Source organism: Emydura macquarii, unplaced genomic scaffold, assembly GCF_026122565.2.
Source record: "Emydura macquarii macquarii isolate MOO-44397 ecotype Brisbane River unplaced genomic scaffold, CSIRO-AGI_Emac_v2 contig_2422, whole genome shotgun sequence".
In the NCBI taxonomy this organism is placed as follows: domain Eukaryota; kingdom Metazoa; phylum Chordata; order Testudines; family Chelidae; genus Emydura; species Emydura macquarii.
In genome coordinates this window covers 24,889,799-24,914,425 of record NW_027132559.1, presented here as the reverse complement: position 1 = coordinate 24,914,425, position 24,627 = coordinate 24,889,799, and the positions used below count along the sequence as shown (strand labels likewise).

The following is a 24,627-nucleotide window of genomic DNA, read 5'->3' as shown; positions in this document are numbered from 1 at the left end:
GGATTAGGGGGAAGAGGGAGAGCTGACTAAAAATTCAGTTACTTTCAGTATTTCCCTCTCTCTTCTTCCTCGGTCTTCCCAGAATAAGTCCATGTCATATGATTTACAGGCTATAATCTAAACCCACACAATTATGTGCATATTATTCATTAGCAGAGGGCTTATTTTCTTGGAGGTCACTTGCACAAAGTAAATTGGTATTTAGTGTTATTTTTTTTAATACCAGTGTCCTTAGAGGTTAAGTGCATAGATACTGGCAGAAAATAGAAGCATAATTAAACAAGATGAAAGTGAATTTCTAAAACACAAGGTCAAGAATTCAACACTAATCAAGTTATTAGAAATATGAGATTATTTCTGTTTTAGGATTTCTTCATCATAAAACAGCCATAAATCAAGAGGAGAGACTCGTGTTTGAAAATCTCTAAAATGAGGTACTTAGAACTGTAAATGCAAGCTATAAATTCTACTTTAGTTTGCTGGACCTAAAAAATACCTTGTGTGCTATTAGGTGCCAGAGGCTACTGTGCCTATACTGCAAAGAAAGTCCTGTGGGAGCAGCAGCACTGAGTCTCAGCGCTCAGGTCCATTTACTGGCATTTGCAGGGCCTGGGCTGTGTGGCTAAAAACAGCAGTGTGAACCTTCCCACTCAGGCTGGAGCTTGGGCTCTGACACCTTCCTTCCTCCCTCCCTCCCCCCCCCCCACTGGGTTTCAGTCCACGTGAGAACGTCTATACTGGTATTTTTAGCACTGCACCCTGAATTCAAGTCAACTGACCCAGACTCTGAGACGGTGCTGCAGGTTTTTCTTTGCAATGTATACATACCAAAGAGCCATGTTAGCAAACTTAATTTAATCAAATACTATTTTAAAATATTTAATACTGACTTGAGAATGATTTTTGTTAAATGTTTACTTTGTCTCCACATGTACATTCTATTTACATAGAAAATATACCTTTTCTTCTCAGCACCAGTCTATCATGTGTACACAGATCTCCTTGTAAGGCATTCTGGCCAAACTAGATTATTATATCAACAGCATGTCCCAGTTTAGTGATACTGTGTTACTTCAAATGCTGTCCTCTACAAGTCTGCTTCCCCTTCAGGTTAATTACTCGAACCTTGCTTAAGAATCAAGAAATTTGATTCTGCTCTGAACAGGAGGCACTGGGAATTGAACCATGTTTTCTCAAGTGCAGTAATCTCAGCACATCAGTTCACCAGGTTTTGACTACTAGGACAGCTGAGATTTTGGTAGTTATGAGTGCATTTAAGAGATGATATAATGGTGCCATGCAGAGTACTGGTTTGTGATTGGTTTATCAGTGATCATAAGGACTACAAATATAAACAAACTTATTAACAATTCATCCTTTTAACAGAGGTGGGAATGCTATTGTGTTCTGACTTCCATTCATTTTTCTTTGATTACAAACAAAAGCACTGTTCTTCATTCCATAGACTTACCTTTAGGATCCAGCAATGAATTTTAAAAATGCACTGGTGGCACACGTATCTTCAGTCCTTATTTGGATCATAAAAGAAACTTACACTGTGTTCACACTTACAGCCTACAGATAAAATTTTCAAAAGTGACATGCCTAAGTCCCATTGACTTTCCCTGAGACTTAAGCCACTTTCGAAGATGGGACTTGGGCTCCTAAGTACGTTTGAACATAAAACTAAAGTGAAATAGATTTAGGTTATTTTAAACACTTGCCTCTGTAAGTGTCCATGGAATGGCAACAGATTGTATCTTATCAGTAAGACCCTGGGACACATTTGATCGTTGAAAATAAAAGAATCACACTAAAGGACATAACTCTAGGTTTTTGGAAAAGTAACTTTAAAGATTACAGTATATTTATTGCATACATTTTTTGTTTATGTGTATTTCTTGCTTTATTTGATATGTATTTAAAGTTGAGGTTTTTTTGGGAATTGGGTGTCCAAATATCTTAGATGTCTTTGAAAATCTCAGCACTAGTTTATTTTTTGTACATTTGAGATATTAGCAATATTAAGGCTTTGCATAAAAAAGAAAATTATTACTCTTGTAACATGATGAATAGAGGAAGGAGTTACAAACCCATAGATTCTATTATTTTGAAAGCATTTTATGAACACTAACTAAATAATCCCTCCAAATCCAGTGAGGTTTGTTGTTATTTCTATTTTATACATGTTGAAACTGAGGTAGCAAAATTGTTCTCTGAGAAGTGACCATAAAACTGGCATGGGGGGGAGGGAAGTGTTCCATGGTGGTTGCATCTCAGTGATTTAATTTTCCTCTCACATCTGCTCAGTTCACAAGTCAAAATATGTTTTTTACTCCACTCATGGCCAGCCCAACCAACATAACCTGAGTTCAAACTGTTGAGTTGGGTTCTTTCTCACTTATGAATCATCAGTAGTTTATTTTAAAAAAATAACCAAAAAACTTTGCAGGCCAAAATCTGTCCTAATTTACACTGCAGCAGCTATAACCTGTTTTGGTTTCAGTGGAACTGAACAGGCATATTAAATAAGGGCAGAATTGTCCTTCCATGTGGATCTTTGTTGACAATTTTATTGATGGTGCATGAATGAGGAGGGAATCCAGCTCACATTCTGTCATCTATACTGACTATTTAAAGTAACAAAAACTTGTTTTTGTCACTAAAGTGATATTCAGAGCTTATTCCAGCCATTCTGGAATAGGCTTCCAAGAAGTGGTGGAATCCCCATCATTGCAGGTTTTTAAGAATGGGTTGAACATACACCTGTCATATATGGACTAGATTTACTTGGTCCTGCCTCAGTGCATTGGAGCTGGATTTGATGACCTCTTCATGTTTCTTCCAGCTCTACATTTCTGTGACTCTAACCTATTCTGTGTAATGCAAAAAATAATTCTCTTTAGCAAGGAATTCAATATTGGTTGCGTATGTATCAGATTTACATAGTCACTTCTGAAAGTAGAACTGAAGTGCAATGGTCTGAGTTACAGAAGTGTTTAATCTCTCCGTTAGTTTAATGCGAGTTCTGGGTACTCATCTCTGAAAAGTCAGAATTTAAAAAGCTAACTCCAAGCCTTAGAGGGATTCTTTTTAAGAGACAGTGTAAGAATTTAGGAATTCAGGGTGATATTTTCAAGAGCCTAAATGGCTTAGGAATACAAGTCCCTTTGATCTTATTGGGATTTGTACTTCCAAGTCACTAAGGCTACAGCTACACTGACAGCAGCAAAGTCGCTGCCATCAGATCGATTTCTCTGGATCTACTGAGGGGTCAGTGAAGACCCGCTCAGTCGATCCAGAAATTGACGTACTAAGACCACCTTCAGAAGTGGCGTAGCACTGCGTCGACAGGAACGCGGTTCCCATTGCCGCAGTGCAGTAAAGACGGCGCGCAGAAGAGGAGCAGAGAAGGCAATGGGAGTTATGCAAGTTTTTTGCGTAGCTTGCGTAACTCCTGTTGACTGCCACCGAATCTCAGAGGTAAGTGTAGACAGGGTCCTTAGATGCTTTTGAAAATTCCAACTTCTAGTAAATTACAGAGTTTATAGACACAGGCTCAAAACCACTGGGATCTGTTTTCACATACTGAATATCTTACAGTAGTTTTATCATTGTGGAATATCACCATATGCAAACTGCTGTTAAAAGAACAAACTGCATCTGAGATAATTGTATGTAAAATTAAATTAGGAGGATTTGTCATTTTCCCCTCTATGCACAATAAAACAAATATTTTAAAAATGATAAGCCTGTAGCAAAATACTTCAAATCATCTGAATAAATATATTTATTGTCTTTTGTCTACAATATCATAATTAAAGGTAGAGCTCTGGCTATCTAAAAATTACTTGGTTGACATTAGAACTTCTTTTATTATAAACATGCTAGCAAATTATAATATTGACAGATAATACTTAAATTTATTTTGACAAATATTATATAATCTTTCTCAATGAGAGCTCTTCTAAACCCTGGAAATATCATTACTTTTTCAAGTTCTTTCAGTAGCTCAGTACCAAGAGGTGTAAAGATTGGAACTATATATTTTTGTAATTAATTTCCTTAAGATAATGTTAGAAACATCAGAACCTTTAAAATATAGATGAATTTCAAGGTGAGTCTCCTAGCAGTTATTATTAATGGCATATGATTTATTGTGACATGAAATCTGATCTGAAACTCATTATTAGCTGGGCTTTTTATAAATTAGAATTGCCAGCTATTGAACATACACAGAAGGGCCACTGATAAGCCAGCTTCACCTTCAGCGTCTAGAAAACCTGCATTTGATAAGTGTTCAATAGCTCCAGCAACATGCCTTTATGAACCACTGTATCCTCTTCAGAATATAATTCTTGGGAGTGAAAAATATATGAGATTTATGAAGAGGAGCTGTTATAACAGGGGCATTTATTGCAGAATTTACCATAATATATCAAATCCTAGATCATGACAGAGGCTAAGGAGTATTGAGTGAGTAATCCTATTGCATGGCTTGTGACAACTGCAGTCTCTGTGGTTTCTGGAGCAGTGTTTTTGCCACATTGTAGTGGTTAATGACCCCACTCATGCCATTCTGTACTGGTCTACAAAGCAGGACAACCATACCAGGGAGAGCGGGTACACTATACTACAGAAATGGCAGCCAGTGTAACCCTCATCCATTAGGGCAGCTGACTTACCTGAGACACAATTTCTCCAAGATCTCCCTATGGAGCATATCAGCTCCACATAGCCCCCAATTCAGGCCAGTGGGTAAATGCCACAATTGGTTCCAGAGTGAGAATATATGCATAAGTATTATAAGTATATATTCCTATACTTTCTATTGATTTCTTTTCCTCTCCTCTTGTGCCTTTAAATGTTACTTAAGTCTTCTGAAATGTTGTAGTTCCCCATCATTGTGGAGCTCTTAAATTACCCTAATTCGAGAGACAAACAAGCATTGCATTATGGATTTTATCTACTCAGTAAGCCATCTATTGAGGAAATATGTACTTACAGTGTATAGTTACACTTCTTTCATTTCCAAAAAAGGTTTGGAACAATGATCATTGTCAGACTCAAAAAAGAACACATGGAACATACACAAAGTTTCATTTCGCACATTTTAGACATTTCCCAAACTTCTGAATAATCAGAAGGATATATTTATAAAACAGCATTCAGTTGCTCTTCCTCACAAAGAGTATATATGGAAGAGCCCCCTGTCAACGTACCAGTGTGCATGCGGGAACGAAAGATAAGGATCCCCAGCTGCAGCTGTCTAATAAGTGCTCTGCAGTGCCTAATGGCAAAGTGTCAACTCAGGGATCCTCAGATACCACAGTGCATCGTCTCTATCATGCTAATCTTAAGAGTCAAGCATTTTGCATGTGAGAACAGTTTATTTATAATGCTACTCACTTCAACTGAAATACCAGATATAACTGATTTTAATAAGAAGTAATCTGGAACCAGATATTTAAAGTAAGATGCAGTGAAATTCTCTCTTGTAGTAATAATCAATATTTTAAAGGAAAATGCAGAAACTTACCTCGTCATGGAACGTACACATTAACCAATTGAAAAAAACCTATTCATATGCAATTACTGATCGTATTCTTACCTGCTGTTGAACTTCTCTGGATGTTTTTCTCGCATGATGTGGAATCTGTGGGCAATTGAAGCATCCTAACAGGAAAAAAAGAAATGTGTAAATGTATCATTATGGTTAAAACTGGAAAATATAAAATTGAAATTTGTAACCAAGGCACATAAACCACAAGCTGTGTTGTGTGCTATCCTTATACAAAAGCAGTACCCTGATAATTTTGAAAGCTCAGATATACAATATTCCAACAAACCAATTTATCTCCAGATCATTCACCTACTACACATTTTACAGTCTCTGTTACATCTTTTTATATTAATGGAATTTGATGGTTATTTTTATTGAAAGTATCTCTAACTCTTTTACAGCACATAGGTATTTGTTTTCAGTGACGGTTTACCATCCACACCATTATTTTTGCTGGACTACAGAATAAAACTATGAAATCTCTTTCTTTGGTACAGCAGAGTGGAAGACCCAGTAGGGTAACTTTACCTATATATAGCCTAAGCATTTGTATACAAAGTTCTATGTGGTCTAGGTCAAGACCTGGCTACCCAATTTTATATACACATTTGAAAAAAAGAAGTGGGTTCAGTGTAGGTAAACCACCTTTGCCATTACAAAATAATTCCATGCTAAACCTCTAAATCAGATCCCTACATAGGGCACCTCCAGAGAACAGAAATGCCCAGTCTTTAGATATAGATGTGGCCTATTAACTCATGGACACCTTGGAAGAAATATGTTGGGATTTATATTTTTTATATTCTATCATATATGCTATAAATACACACAGATTTGGTAACATTAACTTATGAAGCGAATATAAGCACTTTAAGATCACAGATTAGAAATAAACAAATAAGAGGTAAGCTTTTATGCCCAATGTGGTGAACTGGAAATATCTATATTGATTCTTTTATATGATGCAGGTGTGACCCAGGGACCTCTGTGTGCCAAGGGAGCACTAGGGTACAAAAGGTTTATAGGGATTCCTTGGGTCCAGTGTTTATCTACTAGTCTACCAAAGAATGTCATGTATAGTCTCTAATGAAAGCCTGCGTCACCCTGGTCATCAAAGCCCTGGCAGGGATGATTTCCTGCTTTGAACAGGGGGTTGGATTAGATGACCTCCTGAAGTCCCTTCCAACCCTAATCTTCTGTGATTCTATGATTCTATTTTCATCATAGGCGTGCGCACGGGTGTGCCCAGGCACACCCTAATGCAGGGGCATCGTAGAAACCTTGTGTATCGGAGCTGTGAAGGGCGTGCGGTTTTTTGGCGGATGGAGCTGCGTGATCTTGTGGCAGACGGGAAGATGCCGCGATCTGCCGCCGAAATGCCTGGTCTCATGTCATTTCTCGGTGGAGACGAGTAAGTTGCGAGAATTCCGCCGGCGAATAATGCAAATCTTGCCTGCCGGCGGAGTTGAGTTTGACACCCCTGATTACCTGGGTGCACCCTAATGAAATGTGCTGTGCACGCCTATGATTATCATAATCATTGTTAGAAGTAAACTGACAGTGCGTTTGCTTCAAGGAAAAAGGGATCTCAACCAGGCTTGGCTGAGAATGCTGGGAAGAATTTTGGGTGAGATAAACATCTTTAAACAGGGGTATAATTGTTAGTTAAGCTGAGGCCAGAGAAAGCCTGTTACGATTATTTTGTATGTAACCCTTTGTTTCAATATTTCTGTTCGCTATCATATGAATCTCTATTCTTTGTTAAATACATTTATACTTCCTTTCTCTATAAAGACATTTAAGTGTTGTGTGTTAAGCAAAGCTGTGTTCTGAGGTGAACGCTAGGAATTCTAGTTCTATGGCCGGTGTTATGCAGGATGTCAGACTAGATGATCACCATGGCCCCCTCTGGCCTTGGAATCTATGAACTGGTAAGCTGTGGGGTACTGTTCCTTTGGGAACAGCAGGCCTGATCATTCTGTTAGTGTCCAATGGAGGAGGGGCTGGTCACTGCAGGGGATAGAAGTGGGACTCAGGGGAGGAGAGTGCCTATCACTAGCCTGTAAAGAGAGAGGGAGGCCTAGAGAAAAGTGCTTGTGTTGCCAGTAGTTGGAGGAGTCCGGGAGCTGAATCCAGGCAGGCAGAGACAAAGCCCGTTGACACTAAAGGCCTGTGGAAGCGAGGTGCCTCACAACCTTGAGTATTTCCAAGAGTATCACAGAAGGTCTCAGTGTGTTTGGTTATGATGGGTTATTTGTTATGGAGGTAGATTAAAAGGGGTTGTTAAAGGAACCAAGCAGGAAAGGTAAAACAATAACACAGATAATACTCCAGGATAAAACAATGGCTGGGCTATCAGTGAGGAATAAACTACCTGTCTGGCTCCATCCAGGCTAGAATGGTTTACTCTTCCCAAAGCTAAGCCTGGATCAAAGGACATCTAAATCTCAAAGATCCTAGAAAAGCAGGCAGGGTTGGGTGAGCTTGAAGAGTCTGCCCAATGAAAAGCTGACACCTGATTGCCAGAGACAGAGATAGAAACTACAGAGGGGGCAGTCTGTTTTCTCCCTGCCAGAGCTGGAATAGACCTGGGAAACATACAAACATGTAATTAAAAAAGTGTGGAGGCTTTTTCTTGTTTTTCCCTTTTGCTCAGTGTGGTTTGTACCTCTGAGGAATGAATAAATAGTGCTTTGTTTTGAAGATACTTTTCCTTTGTCATTGCAAACATATGCTGTCACAGACTCTCGCAAGGAACCTTATAGGTGTCAAAATCAAGTTGGACCGGGAAGGCATATCTGGTCAACACAAAGCAGTGAAGACACTGCGGTGTGGCAACGTACGCAAGTCGACAGGAGATATGCAAGCTACTTTACGTAGCTTACATATCTCCCATTGACCACCAACAGCAGTGTAGACCAGGCCTCTGTCACAATTTGCCTAGCACATGGGCACACACATTGACATCACACATGATAATGTGGAATTAAAGATTTTTAGAAGTATGAGTTTGTGATGGCTAGCCAAATTACCCACAAATACGTCACTACTTACAAGTGACATATATCATCTCAAATGTGTGTCAGTAAAACCTAGACCATGACACATTCACATCATGTATTTTATAAGTGCCATGTATTTCATAGAAAAATAGAAAATTATCGATACTATTTTTCATATCCATCTATCTGTAAAACCAGTACCATTATAGTTCAACTGTAATGGCCTATGAGCAAGAGAAAAAAATATAGAGAGAGTGAGAAAAAAACCGTGCTAATCCTAAACAGCCTTATCTGCTTCACCTCCCCTATAAACTCCCACACGGAACTTCCTTGCCTCAATGGACTATTCCCAAACTCATTGTTTTGTCAGTCTCATCTTGTTATCGTTCACTCATTCACATATTACCGTATATATAAGAAAACTGAAAAGTAATTTTACAAGGCAAACATTCACTATTACAGGTAATCCTGCAGTTACAAAATACTTTATCCTGAAAGTGATGTTGGTAGTAAAACTTGAGCTGCCAACCTTCCAAGTAAAGACAGCCAGCAGATCAAAAACAACTCCATTAGCTTTAGAAAGCACAGTCTTTGATACTTTATCCACACGTTTGATACTCCAATGAGTGAAAGTATATTTACTAGGAAAAAAACAAACAGAAAGGACCACTGTTGTGCTTAATTGTTAATTTTCCTCTATATTAAGGCAAAAGTAGAAGAAAGACCTAAGACAAAATGAATAAAGAAGAAGTAGTGTATTTGACAGAAACTAGAAAGCTCTAATCAAGGACTAACAGTCTAATGAATGAAATGAAAAGAGTAATGTGCTTACTCGTGCATAACAAATGCAAGACACAAACAAGTGAGGGATCAATGCCCACTGCAGATGACAAACAGCCAGTTATTTTTCCATGGAAGGTTAATTTGATTGAAATTTTCTCCTGCTTGAACATTTTCTGACTCCAAAACAGATCAAGCAACTAGTGAGCTGAGAGGTTAAAAAGGGCAGTGCATAAAAATCAATTTTGATGGGCACAGCACAAGGCAGATGCATGCCACACAAATTTAATGAAAAAAATTGCTGAAAAGGTACAACTTTGTTTGTAAAGAACATAAAGCAAACTGATGACTGGTACTCACACACATATATGTTTTGAAGCAGGGGAGCTGCTGAGGATGTTCTTCATTTGAGTGGTTTAAGATTGGCATCAGTGGTGCAGCCAATCAGGTGATGCCAAGATCCATTGATTGGCACTTAGGTTCTGTAACACTCTAACCCGCACCCAGGCATGGCCCATTTACACAGGACTCTGTGTCACTGAGGCACTGGAAGGGGCTCACATGGGTTCCTTGCTAACAAGGCAGCCCTTTGTTTCCAAGAAGAAGAATTCAGCTTTCATTTTAAAAAAGTTTATAGCCCATTTCTTTATCAAGATTGCCTTACATAAACTGGTCACCAGACAACACCCTCTTTATCCTGGGGAATCAATTATGAGCTTTACACTGCCAGAGAAGTGGAGCAGAGAGCTGGTCCATGCATCTTTTAAAGTGAATGGAGTAAAATATTTTTACGGGTGTATCTCAAACCCTCCTCAAATTCCTTAGGCTGGTTCTGGGCACAGTGCATGATCATGCTGTACAGTAACAAGTTACATTTGGGATATTGGTCACTGTTTCAAAATCCCTCCCACAATTCTGTGGCTGGCTGTGCATATTAATATTTCCAGCCTGCTGCAAGGTTGGAGAAGAACAAGCTGCTACCCATTCAGCCAGATGCTGAACTGCAAGTGGCACTCAGTAGCGACACAGGCACGTCAGCTACTACAAGAAAAATACTCCCGCATCCCAACAAGCACCACTTGGAACATCTGACAAGTTCACCAATAAATAATACAATAATCACTCCTCAAACCCAAGCACTCTCTACTCAGCCCAACCGGTCACTCTGGCATGTCAAAAAGAGGACAGGCAAGGCCCAGCTACTGCTGTACTTAGAGGAAGCGCTGTATTTACCTCTAACTGCCTGCCCAATCCAAGCATATAGTTTGAACAGCCAGTATTGGGAGGAAGCCATTCCCCACACAATCCAGGGGAGAAACCCGCTTGGAGGCAGGAGAACACCAGCAGGCAGAGGAGACCAAATGAATTGCAAAACCACTGGAGACTCATAGGACAACCAATGATCCAGCTACTATAAAACAGGCCCATCCCATCCAACCATTCCACAGCCATAGACCACAGGGCAGTTTACCTGTCTTCAACAGCTTCTGCTGCTGAGAAAAGCTTCCAGTTAGGCAATCCCACAAGAGAAGCCTCCATGGTACTGGGCAAGTTTGGTGCATTGAAGGAAATGGGGTGGAGGTGGACAGATAAATGGTTTGCAATGATATAACCCAAAAAAAACCCAATGCCAACAGGCAAGGGCGTTACTAGACTATCCTGATCCTGGTAAATACATTCTAGATCAGCAAAGAACATTATGTGAAATCTTTAATGAAGCTGGGTCATGCTGGTCATTTATATCATTGTGAAATGTACAGATGGATATTATGTAGAAAGTTACAGAAGTATACTGAAAATGTGTTTTAAAGTCTGTATCAAGGCAGTTGTTTCCATTATCCTTACTCATTTGCTCTTGAATCTTTGATAACAAACTCATTATTGTTTTCACTATAAATATATCTCTGTGCTATGGTATTAAGCAATTATTGATCCAGAGTTGACTCATACAAGCTGATGTGTACACCATTCCCTTGGGGACAGCAGCCCTGGAAGTTCTGAAACATTTTTGTATCAGACCAGCATTATCTGCAGTGCAGTTGCTATAGAATATCAAACTTTTATTACCAAGAGTTATTCTAACTAATTAGTTGATTTACTGTATTAGGCTTTGAGAATATCATTAGAAAGTGATTGGAGGAGGGCTGGACGTTACAGGAGAATGCTTCAAAAGGGGTTGGGGACTAGTGTACACCTATTACTAACCATAAGGAAAGTAAGGTCTGGTATTGCCCATAAGAGAGTGCTTGGGTGGCTAACAGGCTGCTGGTCTCAGGAAGTCTCCTTCTCACTGGATTCAGGGATGGTAACAACAAGACTCACAATCCTGGGTCCCCCAAAAACCACCACAGGTGAAAGGGTATACAATTAGTGAGTTATGAGACTAAGAAAATGGAATTGATGGGTTTTTTGAAGAGTGGGAAATTTCTTTCCATGTGGTAGAAAGTCTAGCCAGGCTTCCAAATGAATGAGGCTACGAGAGATCAAGCCACCCCTCCCATGACATTCACATTTGTAAGAACACACATAAAACTTTTAATTGGCTTCATCTCTTAACCCTCCTGACAACCTGCCTTGATATCCTGATATTAGATGGCAAATAAAATGTGAGAAATGCTCTTTGGGCTTGATACAGAAATTGTTGTGAGAAAATTGATACAAAGAAGAAAATGCATTGACTAGTAAAGTAAACTCATAAGTATCATTATACTACAGATTAACATGCTGAATAGTACTTTTGGAATGGCTACCTGGGAGCTATGTGCTGGTCTATAATGGATATTTCATATTAGCATTGTGAGATTAATTTGGAGTACTGATATTTATATTGATCTGGAATGCTAAGAAACTTTCTAGGATGAAGTACTGTTCTATCACTGACTGAATATTTAGTTTTCTGTATCTATCTTTTAAATATAAGAAACACAAATGCTCTTTATTAACTATCTAGACTAATTAACCCTCAAAAACTTTAAATAACAACAAAAAAAAGTCTGTTGGAATACAACTGGTGGTATGCCAGTTGGGAGGTGGAAGGAAACAAGGAAAGGAAGGGCTTATGATCCTTTTAACTGAGAACATGCCCAAGCACAAGGCCCATTATTACACTACTGCTTTTTAACAGTTCTGGGTTAATACAACATCAGTGTGTGACTCCAAGGGGAGAGATTTCTCGCAAGAAAACCAAACATTTTTTAATCAGATCTATAGCACCTGCACTGCAGATAATGCTGAATATCAAACTTTTATTACCAAGAGTTATTCTAACTAATTAGTTGATTTACTGTATTAGGCTTTGAGAATATCATTAAAAAGTCTTCAGTAAGGGGATGCTAATAATCCAATGTCTAATACTTCCAGTTTAACACGTGGTTTTATTTATAGACATCTACACATTCTATTAAGATACTTGCCCAGAACAACGTCTTTTCTCCACAGCTCTCTTTTCATCCATCTAACCTGAAAATATCATAGTTTTCCCCTTGTATTTCTCCTGTCCCTTTAGATTTGTTTCCTATTTACTGCCCAATCATGGCCTATGCTACCTTGGTCTTTTGAAAGCAGAGATGAAGTAACTGATAAATACTTGATTAATATAACTCCTAATTAACCCTGGCTTTAACAAAGAACATGAATTGTTCTACCACATTTGAGATAATAACCTCAAAGTACACTCTGAACAGAATGGAAGCCCCCTCTGTTCTCTTTAAGAGATGCCTAGCCACCACTCCCTGCCCCACACATAGCGTGACCAGATGTCCTGATGTTCGTGGCTTTTTCTTATATAGAAACCTATTACCCCCCACTCTCTGTCCCCATTTTTCACACTTGCTATCTGGTTACCCTCCCCACACTTACTCTGACCCTCCCTAGAATTTTAAATGGCAGGACAGTCCTTAGTTACTTCTTGCTCAGGTTTGTTTTAAACCCTGACAGTGAAGATAAGATAGAGACAGGACAGAACACATCTGTATCTGCTCCTAGGAAATGGAAAAAATATTTTAATTGAATTGGGACATTTCTCAAAGTGACCTGCCAAGAAGAAAAGAAGCTTAAGTTGCTACACCTCTTTAATACCTTATGATTGACTTACACACATATATATTCATCTTTTTAATGGGTATTAGCATTACCGGAAAGCAATCTGAAGCAGTCTTTTCAGAGGAGTAACCTTATACATTGAAAATAACCTTATAGAAAGATTAATGCATTTAATATATGTCTATCTATAAGCTTACTGTGATTAAAATCTCTATTAAATAATATTTTTATGCTAATAAACAACCACACGACTTATATGCATCTTCTTTGGATGCAAATAGGCTGATTATTTTTTCTAAGATGCTTTTTTAATTAAGGCTAAATGGATCTACTAGGCTAGGAAATTTAAGGGGTAATTCAGTAACCTGTAAACTTTGGGATCAGAATGCAAATATAACCTAAACAATGAGTTTGCTTACATCAACTCAGTTGTTAATGTGGATTAGTCTAGATACAAAAAATCACAGAAAGCATAATTAAGAGAAACTTACTTCGATGAATCCAGAATGAAAGTTCATTTTTAGATAAAGGGATCTTCCTTATCATAACTGCTATTTGTAAATTATACCGTGTATTTATTTTTTAAATAAAAAATTGCTGGAATCTTTCTTTGATTAATAATCTTTTGTGTCCCTGTTCTTGTTGGACAATTTTAGGAGTATTTAGATAATGCAATTCCTAGTTTCAATGATATTCTTTGTATCAATAGCACTTAGATGGCCACACTTAAGAAGATTGTTCTGTTTCTAGAGATATAACCAATTCAAGTAGTATTCCACATTTTAAATATAGGTAATATCTCTAATACCAGAATGTATATATTTACCTACCGTATTTATGAATGATGGCTTAACAGAGAAATGTGTATTTGGAAGTCATAACCAACCATGCACGCTTAAGTGTAGACTCATATTTAGGGCTAGCTTTTTTGTGGAATCCCTGGCTTTGTGTTTGAGTAACAGGGAACTGGAACATTTCCTACAGGCACAAAGTGAAGTCCATTTTTCCGGGAGAGAGGTATTTATGCAATACCTTCTGACTGCCTGTGTGTAGTGATCTAAAGGCAACAGGAAGACATGCACGTGGAACAGCACAATTTAAAATAGACCTGAATTATCTGTGTAGACGTATTTGCTGGAACCAGACTGCCATGCTGAGTGATTACATGGCCACCAAAGATAAGAGTAGAGCAGTGATCACTTGCTAGTCAGCTACCATGGCCAAATAAAGACTAAGGAACTATAGTATCATCATCATATGTTGCTCAGATCTTTATTTAAACACTAAAAATCTCTGTGGTAAAATTTTCAAGTGTTTCTCATAACTGTTGATGGGGAACTGCTCTGAAATTGCTAAAAAGCATTTTACACAGTGTATCTGAGCAGAACTCAGTCAAGGTCATTGCCCAAATTGGGAATCAGTGTAATCAATACAATGCAATATAAACTGCTGGTGCGGCAGATGATTTTCAAGCACATCCAGCAGTGGCTCATACAAATAAAAAAGCAGACAAGCAACTTCATATTCCACCTGATTTGAAACAAACATCCAGGACTTCACACATGATTTTTAGGCAGTTTTGAACATTAAGTTGGGAGGGGAAGGAGGTGGCCATCCAATAAGTACCATTAGTAAGCATAATTTTACTATACTATGAAACTTAACTCACAGAGAGAAAAAAAAATAGGATAGGAGCTGTCATTTACTATGTGTTTGTACAATGCCTAGCACAATGGGGTCAACCTGGTTGTAGTTTACAGGTACTACCATAATATAAATGATTAATAATAATAATATAGTTAACACCTGTACAAACAGCATATTTTAGTGTTTTGAAATAAAAATTAAAGTGCGTACAAGCCTTTTTATGAGAAAGACTGATTTTTTCATCACGTTGGATAAAACTGACATGGAAATACCCTCAATAGATTTTGAATTGTACCCTACATCTTCATAAATTCTACACACTTATTTCCTTGATAGGGACAGAGTCAAACTCTTACCTGACTTGTCCTTAGAAGCTTCGCTGCACTTATTAGTCAGAGCAGGGCAACACAACCTTTTGTTTTTTTATGCATATGTATGTTATCAATTTGTTTCCATCGCAGATATTTATTTTTATAAGAGTTATGCAAACCACTGGAACATCTCTTATTCATTTACAGTCTCAAAGGATATTTTTCTCTTAATTGAAGAAGTTGGCCAATCAGTCACTGGTTCCCTCATTCAGTGTTTTTTTCCATTTGAAATTCAAATATTTTATGTTGTAATATTAACTAGTATAATCAGGTCATCCGTCCAGTGCAAACAACTGTTAGAAAGTAAGGATCTTAATATAAAAGTGAGCTCCCACAATTCTCAAATATATAATTTTGTGCTGTGTACTTCACTAAAAAATTGACACACATAAATTAAGGCTGGTTGTTAGGTGTTTCAAATACAGCTCTCTCACCCCTTTGATTCACTTCAGGCTTCCAAAACCCTCTCTCTTCTTCAAAATCTTTATATCTCCCCTTTGCTCTTAGGCCCATGAGCCTGTCTTTCTTTTTGCACAATGGCCTTTGCTTGCTCTCTAGCTATACAGCTCAAAATTCTACCTATATCTAGACCTCTCTGTCTTAATTTTGACCCATGTCTTTCTTTTTGCTCTACTGTATTTTTTTTTTCCCATCTTCTATGCTATTATCCCCCAATTCACCAGACGTTCAGTATTAGATGCAGGCCCTCTTCCTTTCCTCCTGACTCACACTCTTCTCAGTTCTGCAGGCCCTTCCACTTGGGTATCAAGCCTCTTTCCTTAGGAAGGTTACTATATGACTGCTCTGATCATCACTGTTTAACTGTGCTGCTATGATTAACAATCTTGATGCTGCCCTTTGCCATTCCCATCATCTGCTCTAATGGACTGGTGATTGGTGAGCCAAACTTCGATTTTGTCTTAAAAACAGAATAGAATATGGAAGTTCATTCTAGTATAATTCCCAGATAAAAACTATATTAAACTGGAATTAAGGCTGAATATGTTAGTAATTTAAGGGTAAAAACATTACCCCCCCCAAAATTTACAAACCCAGGGAATCCAGTGTGAAGAAGAAACTTGAAAAGAAAACCCCAAACTCTAATGATCCCATAACCATGCAATTATTATTTTAGTGTGTAGTCCTAGATTAAACTAAACACATTTTAAAGACATATTTGATTTTTTTCTCATTTTTCATCATGTCACTAAAGAGTGAAGTTACGATTGTTTGAGTGCCTTAAACCATCCTCTGTGTTCTTTCCTCCCATTCAGTAAATCTGTTGCAACAAGTAGATTTCAAAAGACCATACTGGGGATTAATGGTAATTTTTATCATTATTCTTTATCACTGAAAGCTACTTCACCGGGGGCTGAAGAAAAATGAGCTTCTACACAGAATTTTATAAAGACTTATTCTATTTCAAGATGTATGTCATCTCCTATTGTGCTCAATGGGGACTGAAGCCACAAATGTCCTCATCTATACCTGCTTTCAAAATGGCTAGTGCTTTCCATTGGAAACAATGGGAGTGAAACAAAACTGCCCTCAAAGATGATGGTGGCCCCTAAACACTTACAGGGCCCCCTTCATCTTGATGACACCTGGGCTTCACTCCCATTGTTCCTGAACATGTAATTTTTAGGAGGATATAGTCTTTTTCAGATGTAACAAAGTAGTTGAATCTTTGTTTTAAGTGCAAAACTCAGCTCAGCCAAACACCATAGACCCATGACTGGCACTTCCATCCAAGTAGGAGCTGAAAATCCTATGAAACATTTCTCCCATCCCTCAGGTTAATTCTTTAACATATGGTACACATGGAAGATACCTCATATCAATTCCTCTTCAGTAAAGATAGCCAGTGCAGAAATGGCTATTTGAAAAATGGGATTGAATTTTTTTTTTAAATTAATGTAATTAGATTTCATTATGCTGAGCATTCAGGGGAAGAAAAAGACAGCATAAAATCCAAGTCCTTGAATTCCAAAATATGTAAAGCATATTAAGAAAAAGAAAAAAGAGGTTGGTGTCTGGATAAGAGGCAACAGGATAGAGCTAGCCATATGTTACTAAGTCACTAGTACCAATAATAATAATAGATATGTGACTTGCACTTTTTGATATGTATAGTCAAATACTCTACAAATGATTCACACGCATTTCCCTGCAGAAACAGAACCACCTCTCTTTATATCTGCTTTGAATAAATCATTTAGTTATGCAAATTTTTTTCAGGGAGTATCTACCCAGTGTATGGAATGCAGAGCTATACAGTACATATTTTTGTCATCGTTTGACATTAAAAGGTTTTGAGGGTAAATATTTCTATTTATTCCACAGATAGATTCTATCATGTAGCATAAAGGCAATAAGTCACAGGTTATTATCTGGATGTTTCTTAAAAGGATATCAATTTACCTTCAGGGTATCCAACTGGCTACTAACTAAGGATTGTGAAGGGACAATACTGGAATCTATTTAAATTGCTCTCTTTGGCATCAGTTGCTAAAGAAAAACACAGTGACTTGAGTAAACCCATTCCATATCTTACCTCCATACCATGCAATGCAACTTCACTGGTGGAGAGTGTCTCAACTAAGGGACTAAGTTGGTCTTTTGATATGTCCACTGAAATACTTATGTGTGTGAATTTGCAGCCAGAATTTGGCTCCAATGAAGCAATCTCCTGACTGGAAAATGCCCAAATTATAGCAGAACCATTGTGCCATTGTGAAGAGTGTAATGCAGTGGTTCCCAACCTGTGGCCCGGGGGCCAAAGGTGACCCGGGGGAGCTTTTAAAGTGGCCCGCCGCTCCTCTACTGCTGGCTGCAGAAGGGAGCTGCTGCCTAAGGACGCAGGCGGAGTGCGTTGCCCCGGGAATAAAAGACAGTGCAAGCTCCTTGCTGCAGGCAAGGGGATGGAAGATCAGCGCTCCCCTCCCCCTGGCTGTAGCAGGGAGCACAGCAAAGTGCTCCGCCTGGGTCCCAAGGCACTGGGTCCCTACTGGAGCCAGAGGAACGGGAGCCAGCTTTCCCTGTTGCAGTCAGGGAGACAGGAGAGCATCCTTGCTGAACACCTTCCATATGGTTGCAGGGGGGCAGGGAGATTGCTGGCAGAGACTGTAAAAATTATATCTGTGGCCCTTGAGCCAAAAAGGTTGGGAACCACTGGTGTAATGTATAGACAGGGTGGTTCTGCTGACCCCTATGTGCCACAGATATGTTAAGTGGAAGAGTTATGCACAGACCTAAAAAGGAATGAGAGCATGACTAATGGGTCTCTGAACTTTAGTAGATCAGCTAATTAAAAAACTCACTTCTATTTACTGTCTATGCATTTACACCACGCTTCACACTGTACCATTTGCTAGCCACAGTGGGCCAAAGCTGCTCCAGCAATTTGTGGCTTTTGTAGTGACTTTGAATCTTCTACACCAGTGCCCTATCTTCTGGCTCCAAGTTTTTTGGGAAGATTCCAGTAATGAAACCACATATTAATCCCCTGTGCAAGGCTGATATACTTGGGGACTAGACTGTGGGATAAGCATTCCCTCACAAGTGAGTAAGATAATCAAGTTATCTGTAGCCAGATTAGTTTGGTGTTTGGTACAAGTTAAAATCATTGGCAAAGAATTATCAAGAGTATATTACAATTACCAGTACAATGCCTGGGTGTGAGTTCCTTAAGTACACCAGTCAAAGGAAAAAAGAAAAAAAAACAAAAACCTCTAATGTTTCTCCAAGGTGCTTGGAAGAGAGAAAGGTGATCAGGAAAAGTCAACATGGATTCATCAAGGGCAAGTCATTCCTGACCAACCTGATTGCCTTTTATGAAGATGTGACTGGTCCTGTGGATATGGGGAAAGTGGTGGACATGATATACCTTGACTTTAGCAAAGCTTTTGATACAGTCTCCCACAATATTCTTATCAGCAAGTTAAAGTAGTATAGGTTGGATGAATGGACTATAAAATAGATAGAGAGCTGGCTAGATCATCGGGCTCAACGGGGAGTGATCAATGGCTCCACGTCTAGCTGGCAGCCGGTCACAAGTGGAGTGCCCCAGGGGTTGTTCCTGGGGCCGGTTTTGTTCAACATCTTCATTCATGATCTGGAGGATGGGGTAGATTGTACCCTCAGCAAGTTTGCAGATGACACTAAGCTAAGGGGAGTGGTAGATACCCTGGAAGATAGGGATATGATACAGAATGACCTAGACAAATTGGATGACTGGGCCAAAAGAAATCTGATGAGGTTCAACAAGGACAAGTGTAGAGTCCTCCACTTAGGACGGAAGAATCCCATGCATAGCTACAGACCGGGGACCAACAAGCTAGGCAGCAGTTCTGCAGAAAAAGACCTGCGGGTTACAGTGGATAAGAAGCTGGATATGAGTCAGCAGTGTGCCCTGGTTAATAACATATTGGGCTGCATTAATAGGAGCATTGCCAGCAGATCGAGGGAAGTGATTATTCCCCTCTATTCAGCACTGGTGAGGCCGCATTTGGAGTATTGTGTCCAGTTTTGGGCCCCCCACTACAAAAAGGATGTGGAGAAGTTAGAGAGAGTCCAGCAGAGGGTAACAAAAATGATTAGGGGGCTGGAGCACAAGACTTATATGGAAAGACTGAGGAACTGGGCTTATTTAGTCTGCAAAAGAGAAGAATGAGGGGGGATTTGATAGCAGCCTTTAACTACCTGAACGGGGGTTCCAGGGAGGATGGAGCTAGGCTGTTCTCAATGACAGAACAAGGAGCAATGGTCTCAAGTTGCAGTGCAGGAGGTCTAGGTTGGATATTAGGAAAACGTTTTTCACTAAGAGTGTGGTAAAGCACTGGAATGGGTTACGTAGGGAGGTGGAATCTCCATCTTTAGAGGTTTTTAAGCTGCGGCTTGACAAAACCCTGGCTGGGATGATTTAGCTGAAGTTAGTCCAGCTTTGAGCAGGGTGTTGGACTAGATGACCTCCTGAGGTCCCTTCCAACTCTAATATTCTATGATTCTATGAAGGCGGCCCCCCTACTCCCATTCTACCCCACTACATACACACTCTTTTTACATCTAATTATATGGTACCCATCCCAAAGACTTGTGAGTGCCAGTCAGATGAATTTTCAAACTGGTGCCTTCATATTTAGGTGTCTACATACCTGTTAGTAATCTATAAGTGCACCAGATTTTCAACAGACCAGAAGTCTCAGGCCATATGACTGATTGCCAAACTGATTGCCAACTAGAAGCCAAACTGGTCACTTATCTGTGTATACATCACAGATTTTATGCACGGCTAGCGGCTTCTACCATTCTGAAAATCTGAAATGAAATGCTAATTTTTAATAGCTGTGCAACAATTCAGTGGTTCACCCCATCCAGCAAAGCATTTAAGCCTTTGCTTAAGTTGAGCCACATGCTTATGTTGCATTAAGTTTGTTGAGACCATCCTTAATAGGATGGTTTTCCTTAATTTGCACTACATATGTATTTTATACCATATGTATTATAGAAACAGTCAGAGAAACATATTTTCCCTGTAAACTGCAATTACAATTTGCTTCATCTAATGAAAAGTTCTAGGTGAACTTTTTGTCTAAACGTAAACTTAGTCAAAACACCCCTGAACTTTTGACCTTAAAAAATGTACAAGGCTGAAAGCTGTTCCTAGATTTTATAAATTTGCAAATCAAAATGCACCTGTTTGTAAAGCACTGTTTTGCCTCAGCAACTCAGATAGTTAAATAATGTAATGAATGTTAAATGACAAGCTAGTAGTCTCAAATTTGCAGCACAATAAGCAGACACTTGCTTTGACAATGCTTGTAATAAAATTATCTTTGTAATTACAGTGCAGATAATTTTTGTTAATGTTCATTTTTATTCAGACATAAGTATCACAGTCATACGAGAGAAACCATGTGATTAGACTTCAGCTACCATATATGAACAATTAAATTGTTCTAACTATTTGGTATACTATCAGCATTAATAATGACAATCCAGAGGAGTCGTATGTTAGGTTTACTGGAGTGTTAGCTACACCAATTAACTTCTAGAACAAAAGTCAGTATAATTTAGAGATCAGCCTGATCCAAATACCTTTACAATTTGGAGAAGTCTGGATCTGAACTTGGGGTTCAGGCAAATCTTTAGTTTCATGATGAACATACACTAATCGGCAGTGTTTCCTATCCCTCAAAATGAAATGCATACTATTGAGGCACTCATCTTAATGCTAGTTAGTACATACAGAGATTTCTTTCTGACAAGCACAATGAAAATGTACAAGTTACAGTGACTTTAACAGAAAAAAAGACTTCATGTCATCTTTTCCCAAAGGGAAATTTCATAATGGACTAAAACTGCCTTTCATTCATGCATTATTTGTCACTAAACACACTGTCACTGGAATAAGAAATCTTTTTTGCTCTTATGTTTCTTTCAGTAGAAATACTTACACTGTTAGAAATTACTAAAGTATCATCCACAACAATTTCACTGTTATTGCACAAATTGTAAATTATGCCATTTGAATTATGGATGGAATTTTTAAAAGGCTTCCATTTTTATAGTCTTTAGAAAGGACAATGAAATCTAGAAAAAAACCAAGATTACAATTTCCGTATTTAAAATGTACTCCAAGTAATTCAAACAAATGTTATGACATTTAAGATAATGAAACCCTTCATTTATGCCAGTGTATCCTACTTCACATATAAGGAGTCAGAACAGATGTCCAAATACTGTAATGCCAAAAGAAAGCTAGGGCATATCTTGATTAATACCCCCAGAGCAGTCCATGGTGTCTCTTTAAAACTGGCATGCATTACTTCAAAACATCTATTCAAAATCCATTCTAGGAAACACAGCTAGACAAAGTGTTCCCAAGACAAAAGGAAAACAATAAAGCTCTGTATAACCCTTTTAGCAATGTAAGCTGCATATTATTGACAGACCATTCATTGCAATCAGCAAATGATTAATTGCAAATTTGTTGCTAAATTGACCACGAAAAAGACCAGCTTCAGGGTACTGTTAAAGACGAAAAACTTATGTTAAAAATGATTGGAGACTTTTTGTAGTGAATTAATTCTAATCAATACTCTGGTTGACTACACAGTGGCATAATGACTTCCTTAAATAGCATAGGTACCCATTATTGTAGACATTCAAATTAATATTTAACCTCATGCCTTGTGTTTTTTTACCTTCCGAAACAGCATTATTCTAACCTCACCTTTAGCAATTAAACGATCCACCTATTATCAAATGCAGCGCACAACAGATTATTCTAATTTTTAATATAAATCAGTTTGGGAGGCATAATATACATAGGAAATTTAAAATCCAACAGAGCAAGCAACAATGTTTATAGACAATTTTGTAGGCAGTTCTCTGAGTCTTTTTTAAAAATTAAGGGTACTAATGAAGCAACGTAAAATAATTCTGAGTTTCTTAGCCAACAGCAGAACAGAGAGTTCACGTAATTTGAAACATTCTGGCACTGATTACTACAAAGCACATATACATCCTAAACTTAGCACAAAAAAGATATGTTATGGCACTTTGCCTTTTGAAGCAGAGACACTGAGGATCTCTTATTTTGATGTGGTTTATGACTGCAATAGGACAAAGCAAAGTGAGGATATTTATTTCCTCAAACACAATACATAGACCATATACAGTATTTATTTTTTCTGAGAACAGAAAGTAGGATCAAAGCTACACTTCACATTAGTGGTGCTGTTTGGGGATGATTCAAATCTTCATAACTTGAAAATCCACTAACATGGATTTTGCCAAGGAAGCTCTCAATCTAAAATGGAAGGTTTTAGTTTGGAACTAAATCACTGAAAGCTCCAGTGTACTGGTTGGGATGCCACAAGGTCATTGGCCTCATTAAGGGGAAATGGGATCAGTCTCCATGCCATAGCCAATTTTTCTCCCTGGATGAGGAGAATGGGGAGGGTCAGGTGAACCAAACAGGCTTGGGGTAAATGAGGAAGAGGCCTGGAGAGAGAAGACGTTGCAGGTTCCTCCAGACAGTGCGCAGAATAAGAAGGCTTGTGGGGAAGTCACCATCCAAGAAGGAGGCCTGTGAAGAAGGCCAAACTCCAGGCCAGAAATTCTGAGAGAGGAAGAAGACAATCCCTCATGGAGGAAGGGCTGTGCCTAGCTTGGAACTGGAGTGGAAAAGTGTTTGAACTCTGGAAGGAAGACACACAGACCTCAGGGACGAGGGGTTTTCCCAGTGTGCAGACTGGGGTGGAAGAGACTTTATTTTGAGTATATTTTATGTTTATAAGCCAGATCCCAAGGAAAGGCATTGTTATTGGACAAAAGCCTTTGTGCAATTATCAAGCAGCCTGTGAGAAGAGGAAACGAAGGCAGTATGATGCACAACCACCCCAGGCTACAAGGGGCAGCAGGGAGGAGGCAGCCAATTATTTTGTGGGGTGAGGGAAGTCTTTTGATAGATTATAACCATTTTTTAAAATCAAACTCAAGATGGAAAAATACTTAATCTTATTAAAGGAAACCTTTAAGTCTCCAAAGCATATCATGGTATGAAAAAGTCTTATGTCTCCTTATGTTTCACAAAGTTCTAAATTAGTTTACCTGACAAAGAGCCCAGTTCTGAAGTCCTTATTCAGGCAAAAATTCCCATTGACTCATACAAAAATTTTACTTGCAAAAGAGCTGCATGATTGGACCCAAAATAATTAGCACCTGGGCCCCATTCCAGGAAAACAGCCCTATTCAGAAAAACATTTAGTACATGCTTAAGTCCTATACAAGTCAATGAGACATAACCACATGCTTAAATGTTTCCTGAATCAGGGCTTTGTTCTATTGTAATACCCCAATTCAGCAAGGTACTTAAGCATGTGCTTAACTTTAAATATATCAGGACTCCCTGATGCATCACACCAACAGAATATGAAACATTTAATAGTGCACTGTGTAAGGTGCACAACCACTCTCAGTACTGCCTAGTGGTCAGGTGGGGATTGGCAGGACGTCTCCCCATTGAAGCACAGTCCTGCCCTTCAACGCCTCACCCCAAAAAATTCCAGTTCTCCCTTTTAACACTGATGCTTTGAGGGGTAGGCCCTTGAACAGTCACAGTTTTTTCCTGCTGGCCTCTCACCAGAGGTGAAGGTTCTTTTTGTACTATCCTCACAGAGTGGGTAGGGGAGCCTGGACCTGCCATCTCCTCCATGCT

The 24,627-nt window shown here is 38.7% G+C and overlaps 1 protein-coding gene across 1 annotated transcript in view; it reads right to left on the bottom strand.

Annotated features, from left to right (window-relative positions):
* Window positions 1-24,627, bottom strand: part of DGKB (diacylglycerol kinase beta) — a 471,047-nt gene that overhangs the window by 154,171 nt on the left and 292,249 nt on the right. The window contains exon 22 of the mRNA XM_067562119.1: window positions 5,612-5,676. Within this exon, the coding sequence (XP_067418220.1) occupies window positions 5,612-5,676 (65 nt within the window). The remainder of the gene's footprint in view (window positions 1-5,611; window positions 5,677-24,627) is intronic.